The sequence below is a fragment of the Perca fluviatilis genome, chromosome 10 (genome assembly GCF_010015445.1).
Source record: "Perca fluviatilis chromosome 10, GENO_Pfluv_1.0, whole genome shotgun sequence".
In the NCBI taxonomy this organism is placed as follows: domain Eukaryota; kingdom Metazoa; phylum Chordata; class Actinopteri; order Perciformes; family Percidae; genus Perca; species Perca fluviatilis.
The window spans coordinates 5668435-5696411 of NC_053121.1; the positions used below are offsets into that span (position 1 = coordinate 5668435).

A 27977-nucleotide genomic window follows, 5' to 3' on the forward strand; every position below is an offset into this window, starting at 1 on the left:
GGTTTGTGCCATTACTCTAGTTTTACTTGTTTTAGTGGGACCATTCAAATTTGACGGTAAACATCTCTGCTTTTATGTAGTCAGGAAATCAAAACCCAGAAGACAAATGATGAGAAAATGAAAAGCTGCGCTCGTTTGCTCGTTTTAAGTTGTTCTGGGTTTCAGTGGAGGATGATGCAGAAGACAGGCTTCCCGCGGGCTTTTTCAGACAGAGGAAACATCCGGCCTAAATGGGAGTCTTTACTTTTACTGAACAGCAGATAAGAGACATTATTCAGGCTGTGATTTAGAGACAAATCCTGGAGCTGCTCCACAGACAGTGAATAATATAATGACTGCTCACGATTTCACTGGGCAATGTTTAACAGCAGGAAGCCCCAAATCCTGTAAAGCTCGAGAAAATGGAAAACAAAGAGACTTGAGTCTCTACAGCCACACTATCAGCTCTGTGTGGCAATACTAACATACTGGTGTGTAGTTTAGTTTGATAGCATAAGTGAAACTCTGCAGGTAACCACGAGTTCAGCATCTTCTTTTGGAGAGTGTGTCGACTGAAACGAGGCAGAATAAAGTAGATCATTCCATAGCAATCATGTTTTTTTGTTGTTGATTTTTTGTATATCCGTTCAACTCATGGTGGATGGGAATGTCTTGTTGCTTTAAAGCACCCATATTATGCTCATTTTCAGGTTCATAACTGTATTTTAAGGTTGTACCAGAATAGGTTTACATGGTTTAATTTTCAAAAAACGCCATATTTTTGTTGTACTGCACAGCTCTCTCTCACTGCTGCAGATCCTCTTTTCACCTGGTTTCTGTTTTAGCTACAGAGTAAGACCTCTTTTCATCTTCTTCTTCTGTACCATCTTTGATTGCACTCGCACATGCTCAGTAGCTCAGATGTAGAGCATGTCAGCTAGCTAACTCTAGAGACAGTGAAAGAAAGCCTGTTTCTCCAACTTTGGTCAGTTACAAGGCAGATTAGCTGGGAGACTTCTAAATGAGGGCACACATGTAAGTAGTTCTTTTGTAGATTATGGTGAACTTGTGTGTGTTGTAGCAGTGCTTTGCTATTGAGAACGACGTAGCATGCTAGCGTTAGCATTAGCGTTAGCATTAGCGTTAGCATTAGCGTTAGCATGCTAATGCTAAGCCGATTTTGAACAGCTCACTAGGAGACTGAAGGCAGGACACATTCAGAAAACGTATCTCACTCAAAACAGCATGGATGGATTTTTTTCAAAGTTTGTATGTGTGTGGAAGCACCAGAGACACAAAATAACACCCCAAATCCCAGAAAAAGTGATTTTTTCATAATATGGGCACTTTAAGGAAAGTAACATTTTCAGACTGAATACTTCTTTCCACGACTTTGACATTAAATGTAGCGCTACTGGCAGATGATGCATGGTCTAGAGTGCAGATGTCTGATCTGTAATAAACTGCTTTACACAATTCGAAACAATCTAGCAAGTTTTATTTTTCAGATTTTAGTCGTTTTCGTTTCCAGCCTTTTTGCTAAGCTAAGCTAACTGGCTGTTGGCTATAGCTTCATATTGAACAGACAAGAGAGTGGTATCGATCTTCTCATCTAACTTGGCAATAACATATTATCTAATAATATTAACTATAATACAGTTAATAGTGTTTTTAGAAGATTTTGAGACATTGAGTTAATTGTGGGCATAGTAACAATGGAGATGGAGTTCAATGTAATATGAAAATAATGTGTTGGATCATCTCGTTTCGGTTTTGTAAATGTGAGTGTGTGATGCCTTGTAAAAGGATGCAATCAATCAAAATACAGTTCATATACTTAAAATATAATTTATTTAAGACATAATTTAGTCGTTAATAAAATAGTACAACAACATGTGTGTTCTCACTGTGGTATTGAGGTTCTCTGACTTAAAACAAAGTACATACCCATAATTCTCATTTTCCAGACATTCATACTGACATATCCATCCATCACAAAGCCATAAGTTAAATCAAACCATGATCTCTTGATTCTAAGAGAGTTTCAAGAGGAGCGGTCAGAAGAAAAAGGCACCTCCCAGTCTCGGTGGGGGGGGCACACGGCACTACGTCACCAAGCGCTCCCTTCTTGATGGTCGGTCCAAACCTTTCAGTGTGTCCAATGTTCCTGGCCGCGTCCAGGGGTCCGTGGAGACACTTTCTACAGAGCTCCGATGGTTAAGATTGTGGAGAGGAAACCGGGGAGGGGGGGAGCAGTCGTCAGACAGATCCGCTGGTCCTGAACAACAGGGAGTCAAACGCTAAAAGAGTTAAACGCCCACCTCGTCGTTTGTATCCAAGTATCACCCTGCGTTGACTGCTACAGAACTTAATGAGTTTAATATCTAAACAAATAATTGTAATGGCAATGCTATTCTTTATCAAAACTAGAATCAGCAGTCCCCCTTGATTATTTGAATACTGGCTGAATTTAATGATGACAAAGAGGGGAGAGGGAGAGCTTCAGAAAGACGTCTCACTCTACTTCAAATTCTGGCGTTTCATTGCATTCTATCCACAGCAGCTTTAAAGTGCTCATATTATGCTCATTTTCAGGTTGCTAATTGTATTTAAAGGTTATATCAGAATAGGTTTAAATGGTTTAATTTAAAAAAATATATATTTTTTTGTTGTACTGCACATTGCTGCAGTACAACAAAATGTGTGCTCAACACAACCCTGTGTGTTGAGCTCTCTGTTTTAGCTACAGAGTGAGACATCGCACTTCTGTTCCATCTTTGTTGGGAGTCGCACATGCTCAGTAGCTAGGTAAGGACTACTAGCCAGTCAGAAGCAGAGTATGAGGGCGTGCCACACTAGCAGCTAGGCGAGCATTATAACATGTGTTACAAAGTGACCACGTTTGTCTCTGAAGTAAAGGCCGGACTACAATAGAGCTGTGTGGAGCAGTTGGTGAACAGTGTTTTCTGTTGGAGATGGTAAGTCCCTTTAGGGTGGACTTTGGACTTTTTCACTTTGTAAACCTATAACATGCACAAAAAAGATATATAACACCATAAAGGAAAGGGAAAAAGCCAAAAAGCATAATATGAGCACTTCAAAGCCCTGATTCAGACATCTATGAAAAATACTCTACTAAACAAAACTGGAATAATCACATAAAATAAAAGAACTGAATCTTTCACGTCGTACCAGCTGTGTTGCCACGACGACTGAGAGCCCTCAGGTGATCTGTCCTGTACTGGCTCCCCCCCTCACCGCTGGGGTCCGCTTCCTGCTGCCGGCTGGTACCTGTGTGGAGGGAGTAGTCATCGTGTTGGCCAAAGGGCCGGCTGGAAGCAGCTCCATCCTGAAACAAGCACAGGACACGACGATAAGACAAACCCTTAAAGCTCCGCCGAGCGGCAGAAACCTGCGAGGAGCGGGTGCTGTGTGAAGCAGGGTACCTGGGGGTGCCGGGTCTGTTTGGCCAGCCGCCTCCTCTCTCTGGCTGACAGCAGAGGGGCTTTTTCAAGCTCCGGGGTGCGCGGCACTGGAAAGGCATCGCCTAGGGGGTCTCAACACACCGCACACACAGACAGCCAAAAGCTAAATCAGCCCACAGTCATCTCAACTACACAAACTTGGAGAGGATCCACTTCTGCAATCGTTTGTTGTCCCCACAGCTTCCCTCCCACTTAGTTCCACTCCTCTATACCGTATTTACTTTAACCTGGTGATACTAGATACTTATATATAATACTAGGGGTGTGAATCTTTACTGGTCTCACGATTCGATTACGATTATCCTGGCAACGATTCGAATCGATATCCCGATAGGGTTGTGCCGATGGACGATATCATCGTTCCATCGGGACGGCTGGCCGACATCACGATGGAGAGCCACCATCGTGATGCCACACTCCTCACCCTGTCAAACCCACTAATCCTCGGTTTACACCTATCACCATTTCTAGCCACTGGAGGACCATAGGCAGGCTGGGGAAACTCATATTAATGTTAAAAACCTCATAAAGTGACCTTTAAATTGGCTGTCCTTTATACTTAATAGATGCCAGTTCAGTTACCTTAAATCATGTCAAGCTGTGAAGATTCATAATTTAGTACCCGTTTGGCTCTTAAGTTGTAGGAACATTGCACTTGTTTTAGATGAAACCAAAGCATATGGTCTCATTGTGTTTAAAAAGGATAAAAATATTAACTTTAAGCCCATAGAAAATTGTTGTTAAGTTTGACATGTCAATCATTGTCACATCCTTCAGTAACACGAGCTGGTCAAGCTCTCAAATCTGAATCAAGACTGGTGGCAGTAAAAGGATGTTGGTGTCCCAGGGAAGAAAACAATACATCAGTTATTTAGTGTCTCCAAGAGCTTCGGGTGGCTGTGTTGTGAAACCGAGAGATCCACAACTCCAAATTATTCTCAAATGTCTGCACCTCTATGATGAAAAATATTGCATGTTGTGATACAAATAATGAAAGTAAAAAGGCCTTCATCATAATAGCTGCATCAGGGCGGTCTTACCAATGAAAGCACTCTCTGAGTCCAGCAGAGAACCTCTTGCAGACCCCATCACACTCCTCTGTAACATAAACAACTATTTTCACAATTCCACTCCAACAGTTGCTAGTTAGTCGTTACAGTAAATATATATGTATTTATGTATGTAAATTCAACTCACCACGTAATCATTTTGCTGCAGTGGGGACAGGTCAAAATAATCTGCAACACAAGAAGAACAAAATTGTCTTTTGTCTTGTCTTTTCTTTTTTTTACTACCACAGAAATAGTCTTGCTTTGCCAGACCTTCCTCCACAGCACCGCGAAGGAGGGTCTGGCTAGTCCACACAGCATTCCGGGATGGGAGAAAAACGTGCTCTGGTTTATTGGCATTTTCTTTAAACCAATCACAATCGTCTGGGGCGGTGCTAAGCTCCGCACGGAGCTGCTGCAAAATAGCCTCGGGAAGGAACATGTGTACGTTCAAAAGTTGTTTTAGTTGTGCGATGGAAGACTCAGATTGGACAGATAGTCTAGCTAGCTGTCTGGATTTACCCTGCAGAGATCTGAGGAGCAGTTAACCAATCAACCAGAGTTTAGAATGCCAACACAAAGAAAGAGGAAGGAAACTGACATCGGTGAAAAGACATGCATCTGGCGGAACTTTCTGTGGCACCGGAGCAATCCTGGAAGTGGAACGTTGTGGATATACAGTAGACTACCACAGAAATATCTAAAACTATAGACCATACACTACACTACCATATACAACTGGCATTAACATGTGATCTGCATCCGGATATCCGCTCTAAATAATGGCGGTGGGGGAGGGGGTCAAGTAAAGTGAACTAAAAATGAAGAGATTCCTTTACATATCGTTGCTTCTTTGAACATCTTTTTACTCCAGTGATGGCCAAAGGAAGCTGCATTGTGAAGCATTGCCTTTGTCTTCAGATCACCATTTAGTCGGGTCAACAAATGCAACTCCTCACATTTGTTGACAAGCCTGCCAGCCCCACCCAACTAGTTTGCATATTAAGATCTAATCACAGTGGGGGCAGAATGGTGTAAATGTGGTAGGTGTAAATACAAAATGGATGTAGATTAGATTTTATCATCCAGATTCAGATCACATTTCAGTATCAGTTGGATATGGGGCCATATAGAGGAGACATTCATCCTCAACATCCACATTAGAGACTGAAGAGATTCAATACTTTTTAATTTAATATAATTGAAATAAGCTGTTCTACCCCAGATACATCTCTAATTAAAACTACTGCAAAGGGATAAATAGGACTATATGAAATGCAGTGAGGAGTATGTTTTTGTTGTTGTTTTACTCTGTTTTTCTGTGCCAAATATTTTATATACGGATTAATGATTGTAATCTTACTTGCACCTTTCTTAAAAAAAAAATAAAAAAGCACAATTGACTTGACTAGGTTACTGTCTGTACAATAATCTTTGGCTCAATAAAAAAACAAAACATTTTCAAACATAAGAAATGCAGTGAGCTCTGACCGTCCTGGATTGTAGACCTCTGGCTGCTGAACTGGTGATATGGATCCCTGTAGTCCCGCCTCCTTCCGTTGGCCACACCCACTTCCTCCCTCTTAGGAACCTCACTGAAGCCCAGCCTGGACTCACTGTCTGACTCACAAACACACATACAAACCAGTCACAGCTAATAAGGTTGGTTTGCAGCAGAATACAAGTAAGAGGGTAGGACTTGTGTATTACCTGTGTATTTGAGGTGAAGTGGGTCGTGGATTTGCATCAGGTTTCTAGGCTCCATGTTTCTGGAGTTCGGCCTTCGGACCGGCGCCTGGAGCCGCAGCCTGGCCATATCAAACACGCCCACCGGTGGACGTTCCCGATGTCTGCACAAAGAAAGACAAGAACACACAAATTTGGCATCAGTCACTCATATGGCACAGCAGAATCCTCACACTCATTAACCATAAAGTCTGAGAGAAAAGGGCAAACCATGACTCACAGCTCTTTAATCAGAAACGGCAATAGATAGGGCAGAAATGTATAATGGCATAAAGCAGAGACACAGACGGGTGAGCTGTCTGGCTGTAAATTCCTAAGCAGTTTAAAAAAAATTAAGTGAAAGTTTATGAGATGAGATAAAGATAAGATAAGACAAGCTTAATGCTAGAGCATTGCTGTGCCACCATTTTTTGTTGTTGCAGGAAACTCTTGAGTGCCATTTAAAAGCAACAGACAGAGTTATTATCCATGTTTTCTTGTAACATGTATTGTGAAAGTGTACCATATCTATTTTCTTTATTATTATTTGTCTTGACTTTGGTCACTAAAATCTAATTTAAACATCTGCTTAAGATCAGAGAAAAATTTATTTGCCCCGTTTTAGGCAAATTGTATAAGCAAATACATGGTGAATGAAGTACAAGCTTTGCGATGTCATTACAGAGAATGCAAAAGCCCTATTCGTGTGTGTGTGTGTCTCTACAAAAAGAGACTCATGCACACAAAAGTGCATATTTGCTCTCTGTCCCTACCAAAGTTCAAACCAAAACCACGTGCTTGCTTTCGGCTATCTATTTTAACCATTAATCCTTTACTTTTAGCTATTTTCATTGTTTATCCAGGACTTTAGTTTAAGCTAACTATTTTTCAACCATTTATCTTTCACCGTTTTTGCTCGCTTGCTAACCAATTTATACCTACACCCACACACACACCTACCTGTCACTCAGAGCAGAGTCTAGTTCCTCCCAGTCGCCCTGCTGCAGACGGCCTTCCAGCCGCTTCTGTTCACTGCGAAGCTGCCGACGCAGTGCTGACAGCTCGCTGAACACTTTGTGCTGGTCACCTGAAAACACACAAACACAGTCCACATCTGAAACAGTGCTTTTAATACCAATAGCAGCAGTTTAAACTGCAAGTTAACATCACAGATGTGACACATTAAGTAAATGGTCCAGGAACTGTGAAACAAATGTTACTGCCTGTTGAAAACATGTAACCCTGTCCACGGGACAGACTGCCACATCTGCAGTGTCTTAGTGTTTGGCTCAAAGAACGCGCGACGCTCAAATCCCATTTTTTAACTGCCTAGCTGATACGGTACCTGCAGCTCGGAGCTGATTCCTACAAGCAGGGACAGGAGGGGACTGGAGACCAGATAAAGAGCGCTCCTGAAAGATAGAAAAGTGAAAAGGTATTCAAATAGAGATACCCAAAGGGGGAGAGAATATATACATATCCTCTTTTATACAGAGACAAAAAGTGTCTGGGCGTGTGTGTGTGTGACTCACAGACAGTGGGGCAGTTGAATGCTGGCTGTCAACAGTGGGGGGCCTGGGGGTGTACTGGTGTAGCCCATGTTTCCTCTGCAGAGCGGGGATCGGAGGTGAGGGCTCCCTGCAGATCTAAAAACACAGCGGTCATTGACTGCATAAGAATTTCATAAAATAAATAAAAATGTAACTTGATGGTTGTCACCGACTGTCTGTGTGACTCAAGACTGCCAAAGAGAGAATATTAAAGTCCTGGTAAAACAAAACAAAATGTGTCCTTAGACTGTCACACCACAGGAAAATGTGGTATTAACCACCTAGCCAGATCTGAAGAATTTTTTTATAAACAATTAGGTTTAAAATTTGTGAAAAAATATGCTCACTGTAAAACTATGTGGTGTAGTTCTTAATGTAAATTAAACTTTTGTCTGAGATCACCTGCAAAATGATCCTAACAAAAACAATCAACTCTTGACAAGCAGAGCAACTCTGTTAAAGGATGCAGACCACTGCTCTGTTGTTGATCCGCTGTGGTACTGTAGGAATATATTTTGTGAGAATAAAGTGAGATGTTTTAGAGTTCATGAGCTGACTTTGTCGTCTCTGTTTCTCTGGGTTATGAGAGGCCATCTGGTTTTTAAAGTGATAAGACATTATAAAAGGGAGTATGGGATATTGGCACCCGGGGAATGATTGGGAACTGAGAAAGGTCTCGTCTGACCGGAGGGGGCAGAGACGACAATGGTGCAGTGTTTTGCAAGTGCGAGAACTGTAGCACAGGGTATGAAAGTGACCTTGGCTCTCACGCAACTCCCTAAGTCTGCAGAAGATTAAAGCGCCCATATTATGCTCATTTTCAGGTTCATAATTGTATTTTAAGGTTGTACCAGAATAGGTTTACATGGTTTAATTTTCAAAAAACACCATATTTTTGTTGTACTGCACAGCTCTCTCTCACTGCTGCAGATCCTCTTTTCACCTGGTCTCTGTTTTAGCTACAGAGTGAGACCTCTTTTCCTTCTTCTGTACTATCTTTGATTGCACTCGCACATGCGCAGTAGCTCAGATGTAGATCATGTCAGCTAGCTCCATAGACAATAAAAGAAAGGTTGTTTCTCCAACTTCGGTCAGTTACAAAAATAGATCAAAATGAATAACTTGACTGCTTCAAGAAATGCCATATTTGTCAGAGCTGACCCTTTTTCAGCAGCGGAAAAATATTAACCGCTCGCCGGTTTTAGGAGTAAATGATAATGCTGGCCTTTCTAGTGGTAATAATCTTTAAAAAAAAAACTTTTAAGATCTCTCAATTGCAGTGTGGAGTAAACGAACCTCCTCCACCCGAGCCTGCCTCTCCCTCTCGTACTCTCTTCTCAGTGCTGCTCTGCTCTCCTTCTCTTCTGCTTCCTTCTTCTCTCTCTCCACTTCCTTCTTCCTCTGTTCAGCTAGCTTAATCAGCTCTTCATTCTTGGCCTTTTGCTGAGGGACAGGAAAAAAAAAAAGAGCACAGCAGCGATAGATAAGAGGGGTAAGGGAGGGGAAGAGAGGGGAAAGGGGGGAGAATTGGAGAGTCAACCTCAACTTCTTGCCATATTTAATGAAATGCAAATGTTATCACATTGTCCTGCAGAGTAGTAATTAGTAATAATTAAGGGATCAAGTGCAATTATTAAAACACAAGTGTGACTTAGTTTTTAAGCTGCTCACCTCCATTTCCTTCCGTTTCTTCCTCTCTTGTTCTTCATCATACTCCCTCTGGATGCGAGCCCTCTGCTCCGCCAGCCTCTTCTCCTCTTTCTCCTCCTCCAATCTTGTCTGTTCCCTCTCCTCCGCTTTTTACGCATTTTCTCCTCAATCTAAAAAAAAAAAAAAAGATTAATCCATTAACACAACCTCAAAAAAAATTAATTTTACTTGCAAAACTTCAAGCACAGCCTAAAACAAACCTTGTTCTGATTTGTGCTGGTGAAATCAAATTTACTCGCACTTTTCTACAGGCAGCTGGCCAAATTTCTAGAGAACAGAATGTCCAGAGGATGGACGGCTGCCAGCAGAAGTGATACCCGACGAGACAGCCTACCATAAGACAGTAAAAAGTAGTTTGGAGCGGTACCTGCTGTTTGAGGTAAGCTTTGTACATGTCCTGCTCGTGGAGCTGTTGTTGGCTGGGCTGGTTGGAAAACACATTGCCTCGGGCAAACTGGGGGGTTTGGGCATGGGTAAAACCTACAAAAGACGGAAACATGAGTCAATTCTACACGAGTAGCACCAAAGAACCTTCTTTTCTAAATAAAAATCTGCCTGAGCAGTAGCTGAGGACATCAGTATGTTAGAAGGTGGAGCACAAACCTTCACTGCCATGCTCTGGTGCTAGTGTTCATTTCTCAGTCGAGAAGCAAATATGACGCTTTGTACGTAGGCCTGAACGCTTCTCTAGGCATTTGTAAAAGCAGCAGTGTCCCTCTGTTGTCTTTGTATTTTACAGTGCTTTGTGACGGTGTGGAAGGTATGATTAAAATATCTCCGTTACTTTCAAATGTTGCATGTTCCAGTGCAGGCTGTGATGCGAGAGGTGTTCTTGATGTGCACGGCTACAATACATTGAAGAAAAAGAAAGAAAAAAAAAAAACGATGGCTACTGTACCAGAGAGCCTGTCGCTAATGTCATGGCTACTGCGCTCTGCTACAGTACCAGAGACAGAGAGCCTGTCGTTGGGGTCAGGGAGCTCCGCCTGGCGGGCCGTCATGGCAGCCGTGGCTCTCCTCTGCCACTGCTCCGGGTTGATGTAGGCCTCCTCATTCAGTTTGTGCATCTGGTTGAGGTCAGCTGGCCGCCACAACAACAACAACAACAACAACAACAACAACAACAACAACAACAGGTAAGAACTTATCATTAGTGGACAATAGAGTGCGTGTAATTAAACATTGTAAAACAAGAAAATACCTTTCACACACTGTACACAAACTCAGGTCTGCTCCATCAGTATCTTCTTTTAAAAGCAGACAAACATTTTTTTTCTCAAGCTTTAAGTTGAAAAGTGTGTGTTTAACGGGTAAATGCTTTATCATAGAATTAGCATTTTTACTAATATCATTCATTTTTAATAAGATAATACATACTTATCTTATTCTATTTTTATTGTAATACTATTTTATCTTGTTACCTTGTTTTTATTCAATCTTACAGGTTTCCATATATTAACTCCTCCTTATCTTATATGTTATCTTGTATTTTCTCTTGTTTGCTTTTATTTTGAAGCACATTGAGTTTGCGCCTGTCGTATGAAATGTGCTGTATAAATAAACTTGACTTGTGTGACACCATGCTGTGGGACGTACCGATGAGGTTTCCAGTGCTGTCTCTGAGCGGGGCTCCTCCGCCTCCTCGGCCCCAGGGCTGGTGCTTCTTCATGTCGGCCTCCAGCCGGGCCTCGTGGCGCTCCCTCTCGTCCCTCTCTAGACGCCTCTGTTCCTGTTGCTCCTGGATCTGCAGTACAGGATTTTCTGAGTTACATCCAAATCCTCAAATGACAATCGTTACTCTCAGAACACACGGTTCTTCACTGCATCTTCTCCTGCTTTGTGTAAGTACAATTATTTCCAACTGACCCAGTGATGCGTTGGGTAATTTTCAGTGAATTATATTACTCTCAGACAAAGTTATCGGGATGCCTATTGTGTAAAACCAAAAATATGAAAAAGATTTCCAGCCAACAGTCATAATCTTTCAAACAAAGATATGAATCACAGGCACCCAGATAGCTCAGTTGGTAGAGCGGGCGCCCATATAAAGAGGTTTACTCCTTGACGCAGCGGGCCCGGGTTCGACTCCGACCTGCAGCCCTTTGCTGCATGTCATTCCCCCCTCTCTCTCCCCCTTCATTTCTTCAGCCTTCCTGTCAAAAATAAAGGCCTAAAATGCCCAAAACATTATCTATAAAAAAAAAAGATATGAATCAGCATTTCTGTAATATAATCTTGATACCAAAACAATTGGTAATTGGGGCTATTTTGAGGCTAAATAAGTAGCAAGTTCATGTTCACATTTTATGTTGTTAAATGAAGGTTGCAGGTGAAACAGTTCTACAACATATGCACGTATCCCACCATCACACACCACGATTCCTGAATAAGGAACAGGAATTGGTACCTAAAACTCTATAATAATAGAGAGGCCATTCAAAGGTAAGAGGCCTATGTGTTGGTATAAGCATAATACACTCTAGAATTTTTTTTTTTTATTTTGAACACAGTGACTTTTCGAATAACAGAATTATGTTCCAACATCGGCTCAACATACAACCCAAATACATCAGTGATGAAGAGCCACCTGGTCAAGCTTTGTGCGAGCCTGCAGTGGCACAAAAATGCAGCTTAAGGGGGTAGTAGAGAGGATCTTTGTAGCTTCAGCATCATAGAGCCACTAGAGGAGAAAGATGAAGGACTGGGATGGGATTGAGGTGGCACTGGGACATGAAGGAACAGCTGATAAGGGTGACACTTCTACAGCCAAATCTATGGACAAATGACTGAGGATCTAAGGGCGTGGCGTAACTTAACTTACACTATAGCTTTTAGTCTTAACTAGGTCCATTTTACCTTGTTGTTAAGCTCGCTGTTGCATCTCCTGGAAGCTTCCTGCCAACATGACAGACTAGGATGCAGTGAAAGTTAAAAATTACCTGCAACCACAGTATTCTGTAATCCCCAACAATGTTGTTTCCAACCAAATAGGACGTGAGCCAAGGTGACGATCTTCGTACACAACCCATATTGTGGGTTTACCCCATTATGAAGGTTGCAATGTAAAAGGTATCCGTAGTGATGGCCAAATGACGCTTCATGAAGCTCCATGAAGCATTTCCTTTATTTTCTGAGCCCACTAAATTGCACACTTGTTTAAAGGCGCTGACACACCAACCTGATTATCAAGTAATGACAACGATTGACTACTGTCAACACTCTCTGATGAAAACAATGACTGACGACAGCGTGCTCTGTTCAGATGTCTCTGTTTCAGATGTTCCGTCATTTCCGGTTTTCATTTTTTTGGGGCGACAATACAGATTAGCGCCGCCTGCTGTAATGGAGACTTATGTCTCGCGTATGTGCAGAACGTACGCTAGAGTCGGCGTTGCTTCAGGGTGTTCCGAGACACGTTTTTTGACTGCCTCGGGGAGACTGATCAGTCCGACTGCCTTTTCTGCCGACGGTCGGCCGTCGGGTCGGTGTCTCAGAGCCTTTAAAGAAAAAGCCTCGAGGAATAGCAGATCAGTGTGCTTTCGACCCTTTGTTGAACAGAGAGCGCCATCTAGTGGGCTCAGAAAATAAAGAAAATGCTTGGCCATCACTAGTTATCCAAGAACATGAATGTACAAATCCTACCATCTTTAACCATCAATGCTCAAAAGCTTAATCTTTAAATGCATATTTTCTCCGTTTAAATGAGCATTATTAACAGCATCCTCTAAAAATGTTAAGACATAACAGAATGAAGAGGTGCTCCATCTGCTTTTTACGTAGTGATCAATTTAGATTAAATCCACATCCAACATTTTGCTGTGCTTCTAACTCAAGCCTCAGCCTGCCAATCATTGTTTGGATTTATTCTAAGACAAGCACAAATTGGAAATTTCATCCGCATACTTGTTTGTTATTATAATACAGTCACTAGATCTACACATCAGCACAAAAGTTCCTGGTGTTATATAGAATAATTCTAATGGATGACGAAGGCAGAAGGGAGGTTTAACCTACCTGTTGTTTCAAAGACTCCCTGTAGCTCAAAATCCTGTCCTGGGTTGATCTGGATCTGTCAGAAGGGAAAACCCTGACTTGCGAGTCGACAGCAGCAGCCTCATTGCTAGGCCTGTCAGGAGAGTTGCAGAATCACACCATGATTTTGTTCTTTCGTCCTGTCACCGTGTCTTATTACAATCGCTCTAAAATGACAAGTCAGTTTTACTCAACACAAGCAATTCCATTATGGTCACTGGTCAACTCTCCAATATAATGGGACATAAAACGTGCTGCCATGTCCATTCTGTTAGGTTAGAAATGGTAAAGCAGATTGGAATGGGTTGCCATTTGCCTTTGTTGTTTTTGCTTACATGCATATTAGTTTCATTGAAATGAGTTGAGTTGACTGATCGCGATTTCGGCTCCCAAAAAACAATGCAATCAAGAAAAACGATTATTTAGCCCATTACATTTTGCAAGTAAACTCTGATTGTGTCTTATGTTCAGGGAAAAGTTCACAGTTCAAGGTGTTTTCACTGTTGATTTGTTTGAAGTGTTTCACTGTTTTTAAATTCAATAAATGCAACATCTTTCCAAAGGTCAGTGAATAATCGTGTTACAATAATTGCGATTTCTTTCAATATTGACCAAAATAATTGTGATGATTGACCTTCTTCCCAGGCCAAAAGTACTGAACAGTGAAGGGCAGATATTTACTGTATTGGAGGCTCAGGGAAGCTGCTACCACTGTGCTGGCTGTGAGGGCTGTGGTCACCAAACTGGCTGGGCAGAGCTCCCCCCGGTGGTACGTTCCAGTAGGACATGGGAAGGCCGGCACCTGGAACAGACAAGTGACCATCTGGACAAAAAAATTGAACACACATTAAATTTATGATAATATGATGCTGAATGTAGCATTTGTAGAGCCTACTATCAATATGTTTACTATGTGTGACGCAATACCATAGCCAAGAAAGTTGTTTTTAGACCAGTGCTTACAGTAGGCCATGTTCGGGTCGAGCAGGTTTCTGGTGCCGTAGTAGTGATGGGGCTCTCCATATGGGTTTCTGTAGGCTTCACCGAGAGTGGAGGGAGGATGAGGAGGGAACAACGGCATTCTGAAGATACAAAGTAGGATATCAAATAATGATGTTAACTTACACAGTATCCCATTTGCAAATCTAAAACTTTCAGCAGGTCTTTTCTGGCTGTATTTGAAGAGTTAGGTGTTCTATATTGTAGTATAAAACATACACAGTATTCCATTTTATACAATTCAATTTTATTTATAGTATCAAATCATAATAAGTTATCTCAAGACACTTTACAGATCGCAGTGTTTCCTCTATGTTGATTTTGTAGTGGCGGGCCCATCATAGCAGAATTTCTGCCGCCATGGTATCAGAAATAGGGCAGGGGCTGTTGTTCGGAAAGACCTGCCCCCATTGCTAAAAAGAAATTCCTAAAGGAAACACTGGATCAAGTAGGTCTAGACCACACTCTATAATTTACAAAGACCCGCAGACTTCCTTTTAAAAAAGGTACCTTTAGTACAGGGTTAACTAACTAGACCAAAGTAATCTTGAGTTAAAAGTTTATTTTTCACAAAAACATGATAAAAACATGTCAGATATCTAAAAAATAACCAGCTGTCAAAACTGCTTGGGACCACAGAATTTAAAGATCTTAATGAAACGCTGCTTTTTTTGAGTCACATTGCCTTCACAGGCACAGGAGATCCACAGGAGAAGATGTATGCATGGAATCCAGAGTTACCATGTCTAATTACTAGGGGTGGCACGGTTCACAAAACCGTAATACGTACTTTGTAACTGTGTGGCGCGAGAGAGTTGATTGCGATATATGATCTCAACACTAGATGGGAGAAATTCCTACACATTGGACCTTTAAGTACAGTACTTGAGTAAATGTACTTAGTTACATTCCACCACTGGTTTATGCAGTGTGTTGACTGCACTTGCGGTTACCACAGCATGTGTCGCCAAACCAACCACGACTGAAGTTTTGAGAAGTGTAGCTTACGTGAAGTCTAAATATCGAGGGATACCTGGGAGTGTCCGTGGCTCTGGGGAAGGAGGGCGCAGCAGGCTGGCTGTTGGGAGACACACCTCCACCCCCAAGGCTCAGGGCAGAGCTGTACTCCAGCAGAGGGGACTGGAAGGCAACATGGGGCTGCTCGGGAGGAGACGTCTCTCCGTCTCGAACACCAGTCTTCACGTTATTGTGGAAGCCTCTGGATGAGGTTTCACTCCCTCCTGTCGCTGAAGGCTCCAGCACCCGATGATTCTCTCTTCTGTGCAGTCCCAACTGCCTGATTCGGTCCGGCTGATTTGTGAATTGAGAGAGAAACAGATACAATGTATACAGCATTTCGTCGCTGTCGGGCAGAAAACCTTGTATCTCCACGTTTCGTCATTTTATTTTTTCCATAAATCAGTGCTATTGGTCAACCTTTACGTCTGTCTGTGGTTTTTACAAACGTTTAAACAGTGACGAGGCCATTTCGTCTTAGGTAAATAGCTCAATCAAATTTTTCAAAGCAGCCTTTTTTCATTTCATGTTTTGGACATACAAGGTTTTCATCCGACAGCGGTGATATGTTGAAAATCCCTTTGATACCCCCCTAACACCAACTTCATCATATTTTCTGCGTGAATGTTTTACAGTTATATTAATATTATCAGGGCGCTGGGATTCTGGCCTTTGTCTGCCTTTTTGGGGACCATAGTTAAATGAATACAACTAAATTTGATTCTACTGCTCGTGCACTTAAAAAATACTGTCCATCTTGGCACAGGTTATGTTCTTGCAAATGTAGCTGGAAGGCAAAATCCTCAAAACGTTCAGTGAATTTGTATCCATCCACTGTGACCGGAAAAATAGATTCTTTACCCAAACTAAATGAGAGCTGGTCGTCAGGCGCCTGCTCACCTGTTTCTCAGGATCATTTGCCCCGGTTGCAGCAACCTTCAGCCCCAAATCTCTCTCCCTGCAGCAAGGACACACATACAGTATACGGTTGTTTATTTTTATTATTATTAGTTACACACTAGGAAGCATTTAATGACACTCTGACACGTTACGTGTTGCCAGGATGGTAGCTGCCCATATCTTGTAACGGACATTAAGCCTTTCAGAGACTTATATATCATACATTGCAGCATTTGCACGTCTCTGTGAATATGGCTCATCTACCTGCCTTAATTATTTATTAGAAAACACTCAATTAACTTTCACTGTTATGCGGATGACACCCAATTATACTTGTCAATCAAACCAGACGAAACCAGTCAGCTAGCAAAATTTCAAGAGTGCATTAAGGATATAAAATCCTGGATGACCTATAATTTTCTGATGTTAAACCCTAACAAAACTGAAGTTATTGTGCTGGGCCCTAAACACCTCCGAACTTCATTATCTAGAGATATAGCTACTCTGGATGGTTTTGCCCTGGCCTCCAGCACCACTGTTAGAAATTTAGGAGTTATCTTTGATCAGGATATATCCTTTAATGCCAATCTAAAACAAACCTCAAGAACAGCCTTTTTTCATCTTCGTAACATTGCCAAAATTAGGAATATCCTGTCTCAAAACGACGCTGAAAAACTAGTCCATGCATTTGTTACTTCCAGGCTGGACTATTGTAATTCCCTACTGTCAGGTTGCTCAAATAAGTCTCTTAAGACTCTCCAGCTGATCCAGAATGCTGCAGCGGTGTTCTCACAAGAACTAAGAAAAGAGATCATATTTCTCCTGTATTAGCTTCTCTGCATTGGCTTCCTGTTGAATCCAGGATTGAGTTTAAAGTCCTTCTCTTGACCTACAAAGCTCTAAATGGTCTAGCACCATCATATCTAGAAGAGCTCCTAATACCCTATTGTCCCACTAGAACACCGGCTCCCAGAATGCAGAGTTACTGGTGGTACCTAGAGTCTCTAAAAGTAGAATGGGAGCTAGAGCCTTCAGTTATCAGGCTCCTCTCCTATGGAACCAGCTCCGATCTGGGTTGGGGGCAGAAACTGTCACCTCATTCAAGAATGAACTTAAAACTCTCCTATTTGATAAAGCTTATAGTTAGGGAGTGAGGAGTTGCAGTGTTCACCTAACTGGCCCAACTGCTTCTCTTCATAATTGTTAGATTAATAATACATAACAAAGTAGAGGGAGGCAGGCCAGCCAAGCCCGACCGCAGGGGGAGAGTTCTAAGCGAAAAGCTACCTCTCCTTATGACCTGTCTCTCTTAGTTACCTGTTATAGTTACGCTGTTATAGTCCTAGACTGCCGGGGACTTCCTTCCTTTGACACACTGAGCTGCTCTCTCCTCTCCCTTTCTATTACTGTTTCTATTACTGTTACTATTACTATTTGTGTGCAGCCCGTCCCAGAAATGCTTGTTACTAATCCTAGCTTCTGGGGAGTTTACTCCCCGAGTCCTTATGCTTTTTCCCCAGCGCTATTTCCTTGAGAAAACGTTGGCACCAAGACCCTGGTTGCAGCTGTCGCCGTGGTCCTGCTGCACTCCCTGCTGAGCTCAGCGATGCCCTGCAATGTCATGCTGCGTCCTGCTGAACCCTGCAGCTTCCCGCTACATCCAGTCACTGTTCCATTATTAATGTGACTACTATCGCCACTGTCACGGCTCTCGTCAGACACCGCCCCAAGAGCCTGGGTCTGTCCGAGGTTTCTTCCCAAGAGGGAGTTTTTCCTCGCCACTGTCGCACTGCTTGCTCTTGAGGGAATTACTGGAATTGTTGGAATTGTTGGGGCTTTGTAAATTATAGAGTGTGGTCTAGACCTACTCTATCTGTAAAGTGTCTCGAGATAACTTATGTTATGATTTGATACTATAAATAAAATTGAATTGAATTGAATTAAAATGTTGAAATTATTCAGTAGGGGTGGGAGGAAAATTTATTATTTTCCCTAGAATCGATATTTTTTTTATACCAATGATTCACCATAAATATTTTCTGTTTATGCGGTACCGCTGACGGCGTCTACGTCTTATCAGTTTCCAAAACAGAGTGATGGCAGAAAAATGCAGAAAACACAGGTTATGGACTTCTTTACAAAGGAAATAAATGTCAGACTGATGGACACGTGACGTGCATTCTTCTTAGAAAACAATTCGTTTTTAGAAATGTCTCATGACATATTGTCTCTAGAAGTGTATTATTAAACTTTTGTTTTTGTTAAAGAAGGGAAAGAAAATCGCAATACTATCCAATAGCACACTAGAATCGCAATGAATGAAAATCACAATACAAATCGAATGTATCGTGAAAAGAAATCTAAATATCGGGACAAAAGCATATCGTCCCTGCCCTATTATTCAGGTGTTACATTCATACATTGTACATGTCAAATCATGTAATACAATTGCTAGTTTTAAATCAAATCTGAAGACGCATTTTATTTTTTTTATTTTTTAAGATTCAGAGCTATGAACTGAACTTATCTTTTTCGTATCTTTTTGTATTTACAAACGTTGTTCCATTGTTGTTTTATTCTATGTTACATTATTTAAATTCTACCTTTGCTTAACTATATTTATGGTACCTTGCACATGTGATTATGCATCTTTAAGGCATACTGTTTCTGCCTTCCCTGTTCTACCTGTAAAGCACTTTGGGTCAACTGTTGTTCGTTTAAATGTGCTATACAAATAAAATGACTTTACTTGACATGAAAAGACAAGGATGACTGAAAACGCACCTCTTCTTGTTCCTATGCTGTTCGGCTATCTGCTCTTGCAGGTCCAGTCTGTAGCGCTCCTTCCTCCTCCGTAAGGCATCTGCTGTATCCGCTGTTCCTGAAAACATGGAATACCAAAAAAAGGGAGAACAGATAATTTCTTTGTAGCAGTTTAGTGGAAGTCTGTTTGGTAGTACAACACTACAGAAAACTGACCTTTAAAATGCTTTACCAACCAATAACTCTGGTATGAACTGTCCTTTCAGAATTAACAACACAAAAGTCATTTCTTATAAGTAAATGTTCATTAAACCTATGATTTTTAAAACAAACTGCACGGTTGCACAAAGCAACTTACCAGAGCCAACATTTGGCACATTTACAGAAATGTTGATTAATGTGCGTTGTCATTATATATAAAAAATTTAAATGAAAGTCCTTTTACCTATTAAAAGGCCAGTGGCAAACTCTGCATCCTCATTTCTGGTCAGTTCTCTCGATCCCCTGTCGACAAGATTCTCCCTCTTCTCCCTGTGAAAAGCCAAATTAAAAGATGGACAGAAAATGATAAATAAGGACAAACAACAAGTCAGCTATTTTATAACCTGCATATCGAACATACATATACATTAATAAAACGTACCTGCCATAAGTCCTATTGGATGGTCTATTCTCATAATTGGCCTCAGCCCCTATATGTATGGGTCTTCTTCCTTCCATCAGCTCCAGCTCCAGCTCCCCCTCCTCTGAGTCCTGGTCCACTAGTTTCCCCAGCCGGTCCCAATGCCTGGGGAGGACTGATGACAGTTCCTCGTCCTCCTCCGGGCGGAGGGTCTTCACCTCAGCGTGGCGTGAAGCCCTGCTCTCCTCCGTTAGAGTGGCGGCATCCCTCCGTGAGGGGGGGCGCTGTTTGGGAAAATCTCCTGCCTGGTTTTCAAGCAGGTGTTGCTGAAGGAAATGCAATTTTAGGAGCAAAATGTTATCAGCTATCAATAGGTCCTCATTGATCTGCTGTGCAATTAATAGAATTTTGGTCGCGAACGACAGGGCTGGGTATCGATAAAAAATATTCAATACCGGTACCAATACCGTGACTTTAATACCGGGTCCTTAACGATACTTTTTTTGATACAGAAATTACAACATAACCCATTACGGCACAAATCTTTTTATTTATTATTCAGCTCCTACTACGTGAGCCGTCTCTACGTAACGTAGAGTTTTTCCAGCATGCCTCTACGACGTGTAACGTTAGACAGCCAATCAGCAGCTTCATTAGATCTTGGTAGAGGCATGCTGAATGCTTATTGGCCCACTGATGCTGATGAGATTTACTCCTTAGGTATTGAAATTGGTATTGAATGACGAGGCATTTTTCGATACTAGATACTAAGGAGGCAATTCGGTCGGCGCCTAAAAAGTATTGAATTCGGTACCCAGCCCTACCTAACGATCACAAAGACAATGTGATCAATTATTGGTAACACTTTACCTGAAGGCATCTACATAAAAGTGACATGACACAGTCATGACACATGAACCCTAACTTCAATGACAAAAACCGAATGACACTTATTAAAAGAAGAGTTATGTCTTAAACGTTTATGACTTGTTTATAATGTTTATGACATGTTCATGACAGTGTCATGTCACTCTTATGTAGATACCTTCAAGTAAAGTGTAAACGGATTATTTTGCACATTACGTTTTGCAAGTAAACTCTTATTTTGTCTCGTGTTCTGAATGACACGCGCACTTTCAGCCCTCAGGAAGGCTAAGCTCACTCAGCCGATAGTCAGCGAGGACCTGTTTGTGGTATCTGGTGGCATTTCAAAATCAGTGCGAGTTAGAGCTGCACAACATATCGTTTTTTATTATCGTCATCGCGAGATCAACTGGCGCAATATACATATTGCGAAAGGCTGTGACATGTCGCCAAAGACACTCCGAGATTTTTTGTGTTAGTTGAAAGAACATATCAGTAGAAAACTGCACTGTAAAAACTTTTTATGTTTAATTCATTGTTCAATTTGTTCAATAAAAGAATGTTAGAAATGATTTCCTTTTGTCGGTTTCAAACTCAATATGCCATTTGTTGTATTTTAGAAGAATACTGAACGCGGCAGAAATGCAGACCTGAGTACATTTTAATATCTGTTTATCGCAAGCGATATCGTTATCGTGATTTTCTACAACGTTCTCGCATATCGCATATTTTCCTCATGTGGTGCAGCCCTAGCGCGAGTGAGGATGGCGGAGGGAGAGTAGCAACGTTTGGTGAGTAAGAAGGGGGGGGGGAGCACATTCTGTTGTCACTGTTTTTTTTAAGTTCAGTACATGCAACCTCTTTCCAAAAGTCAATGAGTTTAATATCGACCAAAATAATTGTGATTATGATTTTTTTTTTTTCATAATCAAGCAGCCTAATTGATGCATACATGCTTAGTTGAGTGCAATCCAAACCACAACTTATTTTGTTTGATATAAATCTGTGGTTCCCAACCTTTTATGTCTGACATACCCCCAGAGCTACTGTATGTCAGGTGAACTCAAGTACCCTTTCATTAACGCCACCCGTGATGCTCCAAATGTATTCATTTAAGTTGATTTGAAACTGGATTTTATTTAATTATTAAAAAGATATAAAAGTGCATATACAGTAACTGTGGATGTCACAATATTCTTTTCAAACAACTGTCAATCAATGTTTGAATTTGTACTACTACCACTTGGACTGGCAGAAGCCAGATGATTCAATGGTTTATCCATTCATTTTAGCTATTATTTCAACCATTTATGTATTACTTTTAGCCAAATATTTCAACTTCTCTGCTTGCTTTGTAACTAGTTTTCACTATGTGACACTTTGAGTCACATAGTGTTCAGGTGTTATAGCTGACTGATGTATTTTTGTAATCAAATTGTAATTTCCTTCTCTTTTTTTCCCCAAATGAGATCTTTCCATGTATCCATTGAAAACTGCACAAGTACCCCACCTGGGGAGTACATGTACCCCTGGTTGGGAATCAATAATCTTTTTTACAATGTACCTTGACTGTCTTATGGGAAATAAACACAGGCCCTTTATATCTTTTATTGAATCTTTATCTATAAAGAATGAAGGGGAAAGTTAGCACAAGGTTTCTGTTTAACCTACTCCTTTCAAATTACTCTTCCATAGATTTTGGCAGCCATCCAGTAATAGGGAGGACGTTCAGTTATTTTTGTTAATTAAAATAAAATTAGCTAGTAAAACAGTCATGGTTTATAGTGAAATGTGTGATATCCCAGCAACAGAGTCAGAATTGTGTAAAAACATAATTACCCTGTCCAGTCAAAGACATGATTTTTTAAATTACCTGACATCATTAAGTCATTAAAAGAGACACATTTACCTTGATAGATTTCCTGTTATTGAGGTGAATTAATGGTCCCAGCTCTGCATGGTCAAAGTGCTTTTTCTGTAACAAAAAAAAATAAATAAATAAATAACTGTGTTGACCTGAGGATTAGGGCTGCACAATTGATCACATTTTTGATCGAAATCGCAAAAAAGAACTGTGCAATATCCAAATCGCAAAATGTGTGTCAAACCATTCTGAATGAAGTAGTGTGGTGCTGCAGAGACGTCGTATCCTACACATCCTATACTACAGAAAACATATTTGTTTGGTACAGATCCTCGCAAAAATCACACCGTCATCATTTAAATTTTTTCATTTGAATATTTTTCAATGAGAATAATGATACACAAACGATCATTCCCTCCAATATCGTGAATCATATCAGAAACGCAATATTAGTCGAAATAATCGCACTAAGACATTTTCCTCATATCGTGCAGCCATACTGAGGATCAAGCTAACGCTGAAATCTAAAGCTAAAAAAATACTGGATCCTCTACCCATCTGTTTATATTAGTATAAACGAAGTTTACAGTGCAATTTGTGATATTTAACTTGAGCACATTCAGTATACCAGGTTAATAGTAAATAGTGTGTTTCTATACTGTATTTTTATTACTTATTATAACACTTTGTGATTAACAGCATATCCAGAACAGGGAGAGGGGTTGATGCCAGGTTTCCATATGAAATGACATCATGCAGTAGATGCCCACTTGAAGTCAAATGCCTGGTAACACAACTTGGTCCTGTGATATTTCCAGACTGTAAAAATTGCTGAGGATACCTGAACACTGCAGGGATCATGGGATACTGAGAGCTGGAGAGGATACACCCACTGTGTCCTAAAATACTGAAAAAAGGTTTCTGCATTTCATGGCCTCATTTGGAGGGGTCAGGATCACAGCACAGGCCTGTGTTTCAGCTCTCGTAACACTCTGGGGAAGATATATCTACTGTATGTTAAGCATCGTTTCCACCAAGCAATCCGGCTCGGTTCAGTTTGTTACACAATAGAATAGAATTTTTGCTTTTGCATTGTCAAAGGTTACGGACGGTACCAATAGAACCGCTCCATTCGGTCCGGTTTCTTCGTTACCCCTCTGTTGAGGTACCTAGCACACTAGTCCGATACTTAAAAGGCGGAGCTAGAGACACAGAGAGACACTGTCGGCGATTGGTGCAGATGTTCCTCTGTCCCGTTGGGGAAGAGGAAATACCCTCCGTGATCCATCACGTCATGTTTTCGATGTTTGAGTGGCTCCCCTCAAGGCGCAGACTCCGCTGTCAAGGCTGTAAGACCCAGAGGAGGAAGGTGACCTTTGTCCCCAGGGCTGTCCAGCTCCTAAACTCCCGGCCAAGTATTGGTAAACGTGCACTTCCCCATAGCTGAAGAATGAAATCAGTGGCACACTCCGAATGAGACTTGCGCCAATACCACGAAATGTGATTGGCTGCAATATAAGTTGCATGTTGGTCTCATTTGTAGTTGTAATATAGTGAGTAAATATTTGGACTAGCAAAAGAAAGAACTACAACACCCCAGAATAATAAAAAAAAATAAAAAACATTCTAAAGCGCTGCGGGAGCATTTCAATGAGCATTAGAGGTTATTAGAGTAGAGTGCTACATGGATGTAGGAAAATAAAGACCTGTAAAGACCTAGAATACAATACTTCAGCGAATTTTAAACTTTTTAAGGCCTTCAAATTTTGATTTTGAAATGTAAGACTTTTTAAGAGGCGGAAAGACAAAACTGATCTAGTGTTAGGAACGTGGCTGTATGAGTTCCCTACGGTTCTTGAGGTACTATACCCAAAGTTGGAAAACGCAGCTTTATAGTACAATTGAGCTAAATTTCAAACTAGAACACATTAGAAAATGACAGATGTAGACAGATGTAGAACAAAGCCTGAACTGAGCTTCCAGCTTGTCTGCAACAGCCAAACACACATGAGTAAACAGGTTAAGTGTGTGACAGTCACCTGAGCCATGTAGCGCCTGTAGTCCATCCGGAGCTCGTGCTGCAGCCTCTGTTTCTTCCTCTCGTACTCGACACCGAGCGGCAGACCCACAGTGCAACTCTCTTCTGACAAACACAGCCATCAATTTTTAATAGAGACACGAGGGGGAAGAGTTTTCGTGCCAAACCAAGACAACTGCCACTTTAAAAGAAACAACATATCTACTACAAACATTGCTCACATGACAACAAGACACACTGCGGGGTACTATTAACGATAGACTATTAGGAGATCGCTATTTGCTCATCTTCTTTTTTGAAAATAATCATCAAGAGTTTAAAGGAGGGGAAAGTAGTTATGAACTGTACCTTTGCCCTGAGCTATAGACTTGGGAGGGATGTTCTCCTTAACGGTGGACCCATAGGCTCTGTGGGGTTTTGCCTATCAGTCAAAAATAGAGGATTAGATTCAACTTTATTGTCATTGTGCAAGTACAAAGACAACGAAAATGCAGTAGGGTTGTGCCGATGGACATATCATCGTCCATCGTGATGGCTGGCCAACATCACGATGGAGAGCCACCATCGTGATAACACGCCCCCCACCCAGTCAAACACACACTAATCCTAGTCGCGGGCGCTGGATGGGAAATTGACACTTGCGTCGGGCTTAGCACTGTGCTGCACAGGGTGCAAATCAAGATAGGGCCCCTTAAGTGGAAGATACTTTTTTTCCCCTTACGTGCAACCTATTTATGAAAAAAGACCATCGCTTTGAGCAGACTGGATTGGCGTAGTAGTGATGCATTCTCTCTCTCCCTCTCTCTCTCTCTCTCTCTGTCAGTAGCAGCCCTGGACTATTAACGCAATTAAGCATGCGGTAGTTGAGAGAGAAAAGGCGTTAGCGTGGAACACTGTCACACTTTCCTTTCTTCCCTCATTGGACTAAGTTTATGGACACTGCTGTGCATCAATAAGTAAGTCTGATGTCCTGTAGGTACGGGACGATGTTATGCAGGATTTATGAGTTAGCAACAGTAGGCTAATTCACAAGGGTGCTATTTTATGTGTGAGCTAGCCTAATATTGCGCATCTGTTCATGTGTGCTGTAAGAGTTATGTTTCTGGTTATTGAATGCGTTATTCAGTGCAAATATAACTGAGAAAGTAGTTTAATCTCAGTAATGATGGTGTATTAATTAGGTTACTACTGTCGCTCTGTTAAAGGCTCGTCGCAGATCACGGACTTCTGATTGGGTCTAGACTTTACGGCGCCATGAAAGTAGGTCAAATTGTAATTACTGCCCCTACCAGCAGGCGGCAGCATAGCCATGTCCATTTACAGAGGGCATTGCAATGTATGTCTGATCGAACTGTTAGCACACAGTAGCAGAAAAAAAAATATTTATGTAAAGAGATATAGTAAAATAAAATGTGCTTCCCCTCCCTCCCGACGACGATATCATCGTCCACCACGATGTTTTACTGTAAACATCGTCAACTGCCAATTTAGGGGATATCGCCCAACCCTAAAATGCAGTTTGCGTCCAACCAGAAAAGTGCAATGTGATATACAAAGTATAGACACGACAAGAAATATAGTGCAGTGTAGACAGTTGTGTACAGTTGGTTTACAGAAGGTGGTTTAGAGTAATATAAATTAAATATAAATATGTGCAGTGTATTAGCAGTAGGGTTGGGCATCGAGAACCGATTCCTACTTTGAATTGTTTCAAAAATTACGATTCCATCGGAATCGTTTCTTTATTGGAATCGTTTGGAGGATTTGGTTTCAAATCTGATCATGGATTCAAAATTTAACATGCGCAAGTTATGGTTTCCGTAGCGGCCAGGCGCTTGTTGTGTTGCAGCCATGGAGCACAGTAAGCGGTGCTCTAGTGTGGCTTTATTTTATGTTGAAAAAGCCCCGTCAAACTGCAACCCACCTTTAAATCAAAATAAAACTTTCCTCTTATTTGTGAAATAAGCATGTGACCCGTTTCAACTACTTCATATAAAATAAGTGGTTATTTATCGCAGACCAGTTTAGAATTCATAACCTAAGCCATCATTCCAACACACCTTTATTTCCATGTAAGGAGGGTCTTGTTCTAAACTGGCTATATCCTCAGCCATTCGTGCCTTCCGCTCCCTGATGAAGTTCTCCAGCTCGTCATCCATCTCCTTTTGGCAAAGTCATACAGCCCAACTGAGAACAAAAAAAACGCAGTGTTCAGCATAAAATTTAACAGCATCGCATAAAACCCAGAAAAATGACAAAAACTCAAAATTGATACTTTTCATTAGTGAATATTAGAACTAATACTGAATAGTATGGCTGGGCAATACATCAATATTATATTGATATTGTGATATGAGACTAGATATCGGCTTAGATTTTGGATATATTGTAAAATCGTGATTTACGATATCGTGTGTGGTCTTTTACTGGTTTTAAAGGCTGCATTACAGTAAAGTGATGTACTTTTCTGAACTTACCAGACTGTTCTAGCTGTTCTATTATTTGCCTTTTACCCACTTAGACATTATGTCAACATTACTGATGATTATTTATCTAAAATCTAGCTAAGTGTGTGAAGACATTTTGTTAAAAGCACCAATTGTCAACCGTGAAATATCGCTGGAAAGAAAAATGATCCCGTTTGTACTGCTGTGAGGCACTTTGCAGTTCATTTTACTGGTGCATCATCTGTGGAGCTGTGGAAATCCAAGAAAAGTCCGTTTTGGGCCTTTCAACGCTTTCAACACTGTCTTATGCGCCATTAAAGTTAGTTTTTAGTGGGCAAAACACATGCACCTGAAGGTTAACATCACTGTCTCTTTAATTTTCCGTTGTCAGGCAACCCCAATGAACACGATAGCGTCATACTCCCATATAACATTAACCCTCTTAACGGTATTAGCTTAGCGGCTATCGTCATAACCACAACTATACAATTAGTATTAGTATAAAAAGACTAACGTTGATACGTTTACCACGTTGTACGGAATAATGGTTATTTTGTTAGTTTAAAGTAACCTATAACGTTATCTTACGTTAGTTAGCTTGTTGGCTTTAACCAATGGAAAGGCAAACCCAAAATAAAGCCAATAAGAACGACGCAAAAATTAGGAAAGCTAACCTCAGCTAATGACTAACGTTCGCTCCTCGCCCAGCTAGCGTTAGCTTTTCCAAGGTAAATGTTATTCTCGTTAGTACTAAACAAAACCTACCATTGAACGATGTTTGAATATAACTTTACCGCCGGATAAGGCAATGTTTGCTAGCTGGCAAATGTTGGCGGCGCCTTGGTCGTCTGCTTTGAGCCCAACATCACAAGCAAGTTGCTCACAATATTGCACTAACGTTACTTCCGGTTTTTAAAATTTCAAAGTAAAACC

At 41.1% G+C, this 27977-nt stretch overlaps 1 protein-coding gene across 1 annotated transcript; it reads right to left on the reverse strand.

Annotated features, from left to right (window-relative positions):
- Window positions 1-1807: 1807 nt before the first annotated feature.
- Window positions 1808-27950, reverse strand: LOC120566996 (centrosome and spindle pole-associated protein 1-like). The gene is given in 30 exon segments (XM_039813762.1): window positions 1808-2257; window positions 3172-3328; window positions 3426-3535; window positions 4505-4562; window positions 4662-4702; window positions 6005-6133; window positions 6224-6363; window positions 7199-7325; window positions 7584-7650; window positions 7771-7884; window positions 9085-9231; window positions 9460-9584; window positions 9587-9608; window positions 9866-9978; window positions 10397-10579; window positions 11095-11242; window positions 12355-12393; window positions 13513-13624; window positions 14212-14353; window positions 14494-14612; window positions 15563-15840; window positions 16447-16504; window positions 19231-19327; window positions 19655-19740; window positions 19853-20157; window positions 22605-22670; window positions 24599-24702; window positions 24946-25018; window positions 26658-26784; window positions 27810-27950. Coding segments are annotated over 29 exon segments (3432 nt in total). The 5' UTR covers window positions 26757-26784; window positions 27810-27950; the 3' UTR covers window positions 1808-2084.
- Window positions 27951-27977: the final 27 nt, after the last annotated feature.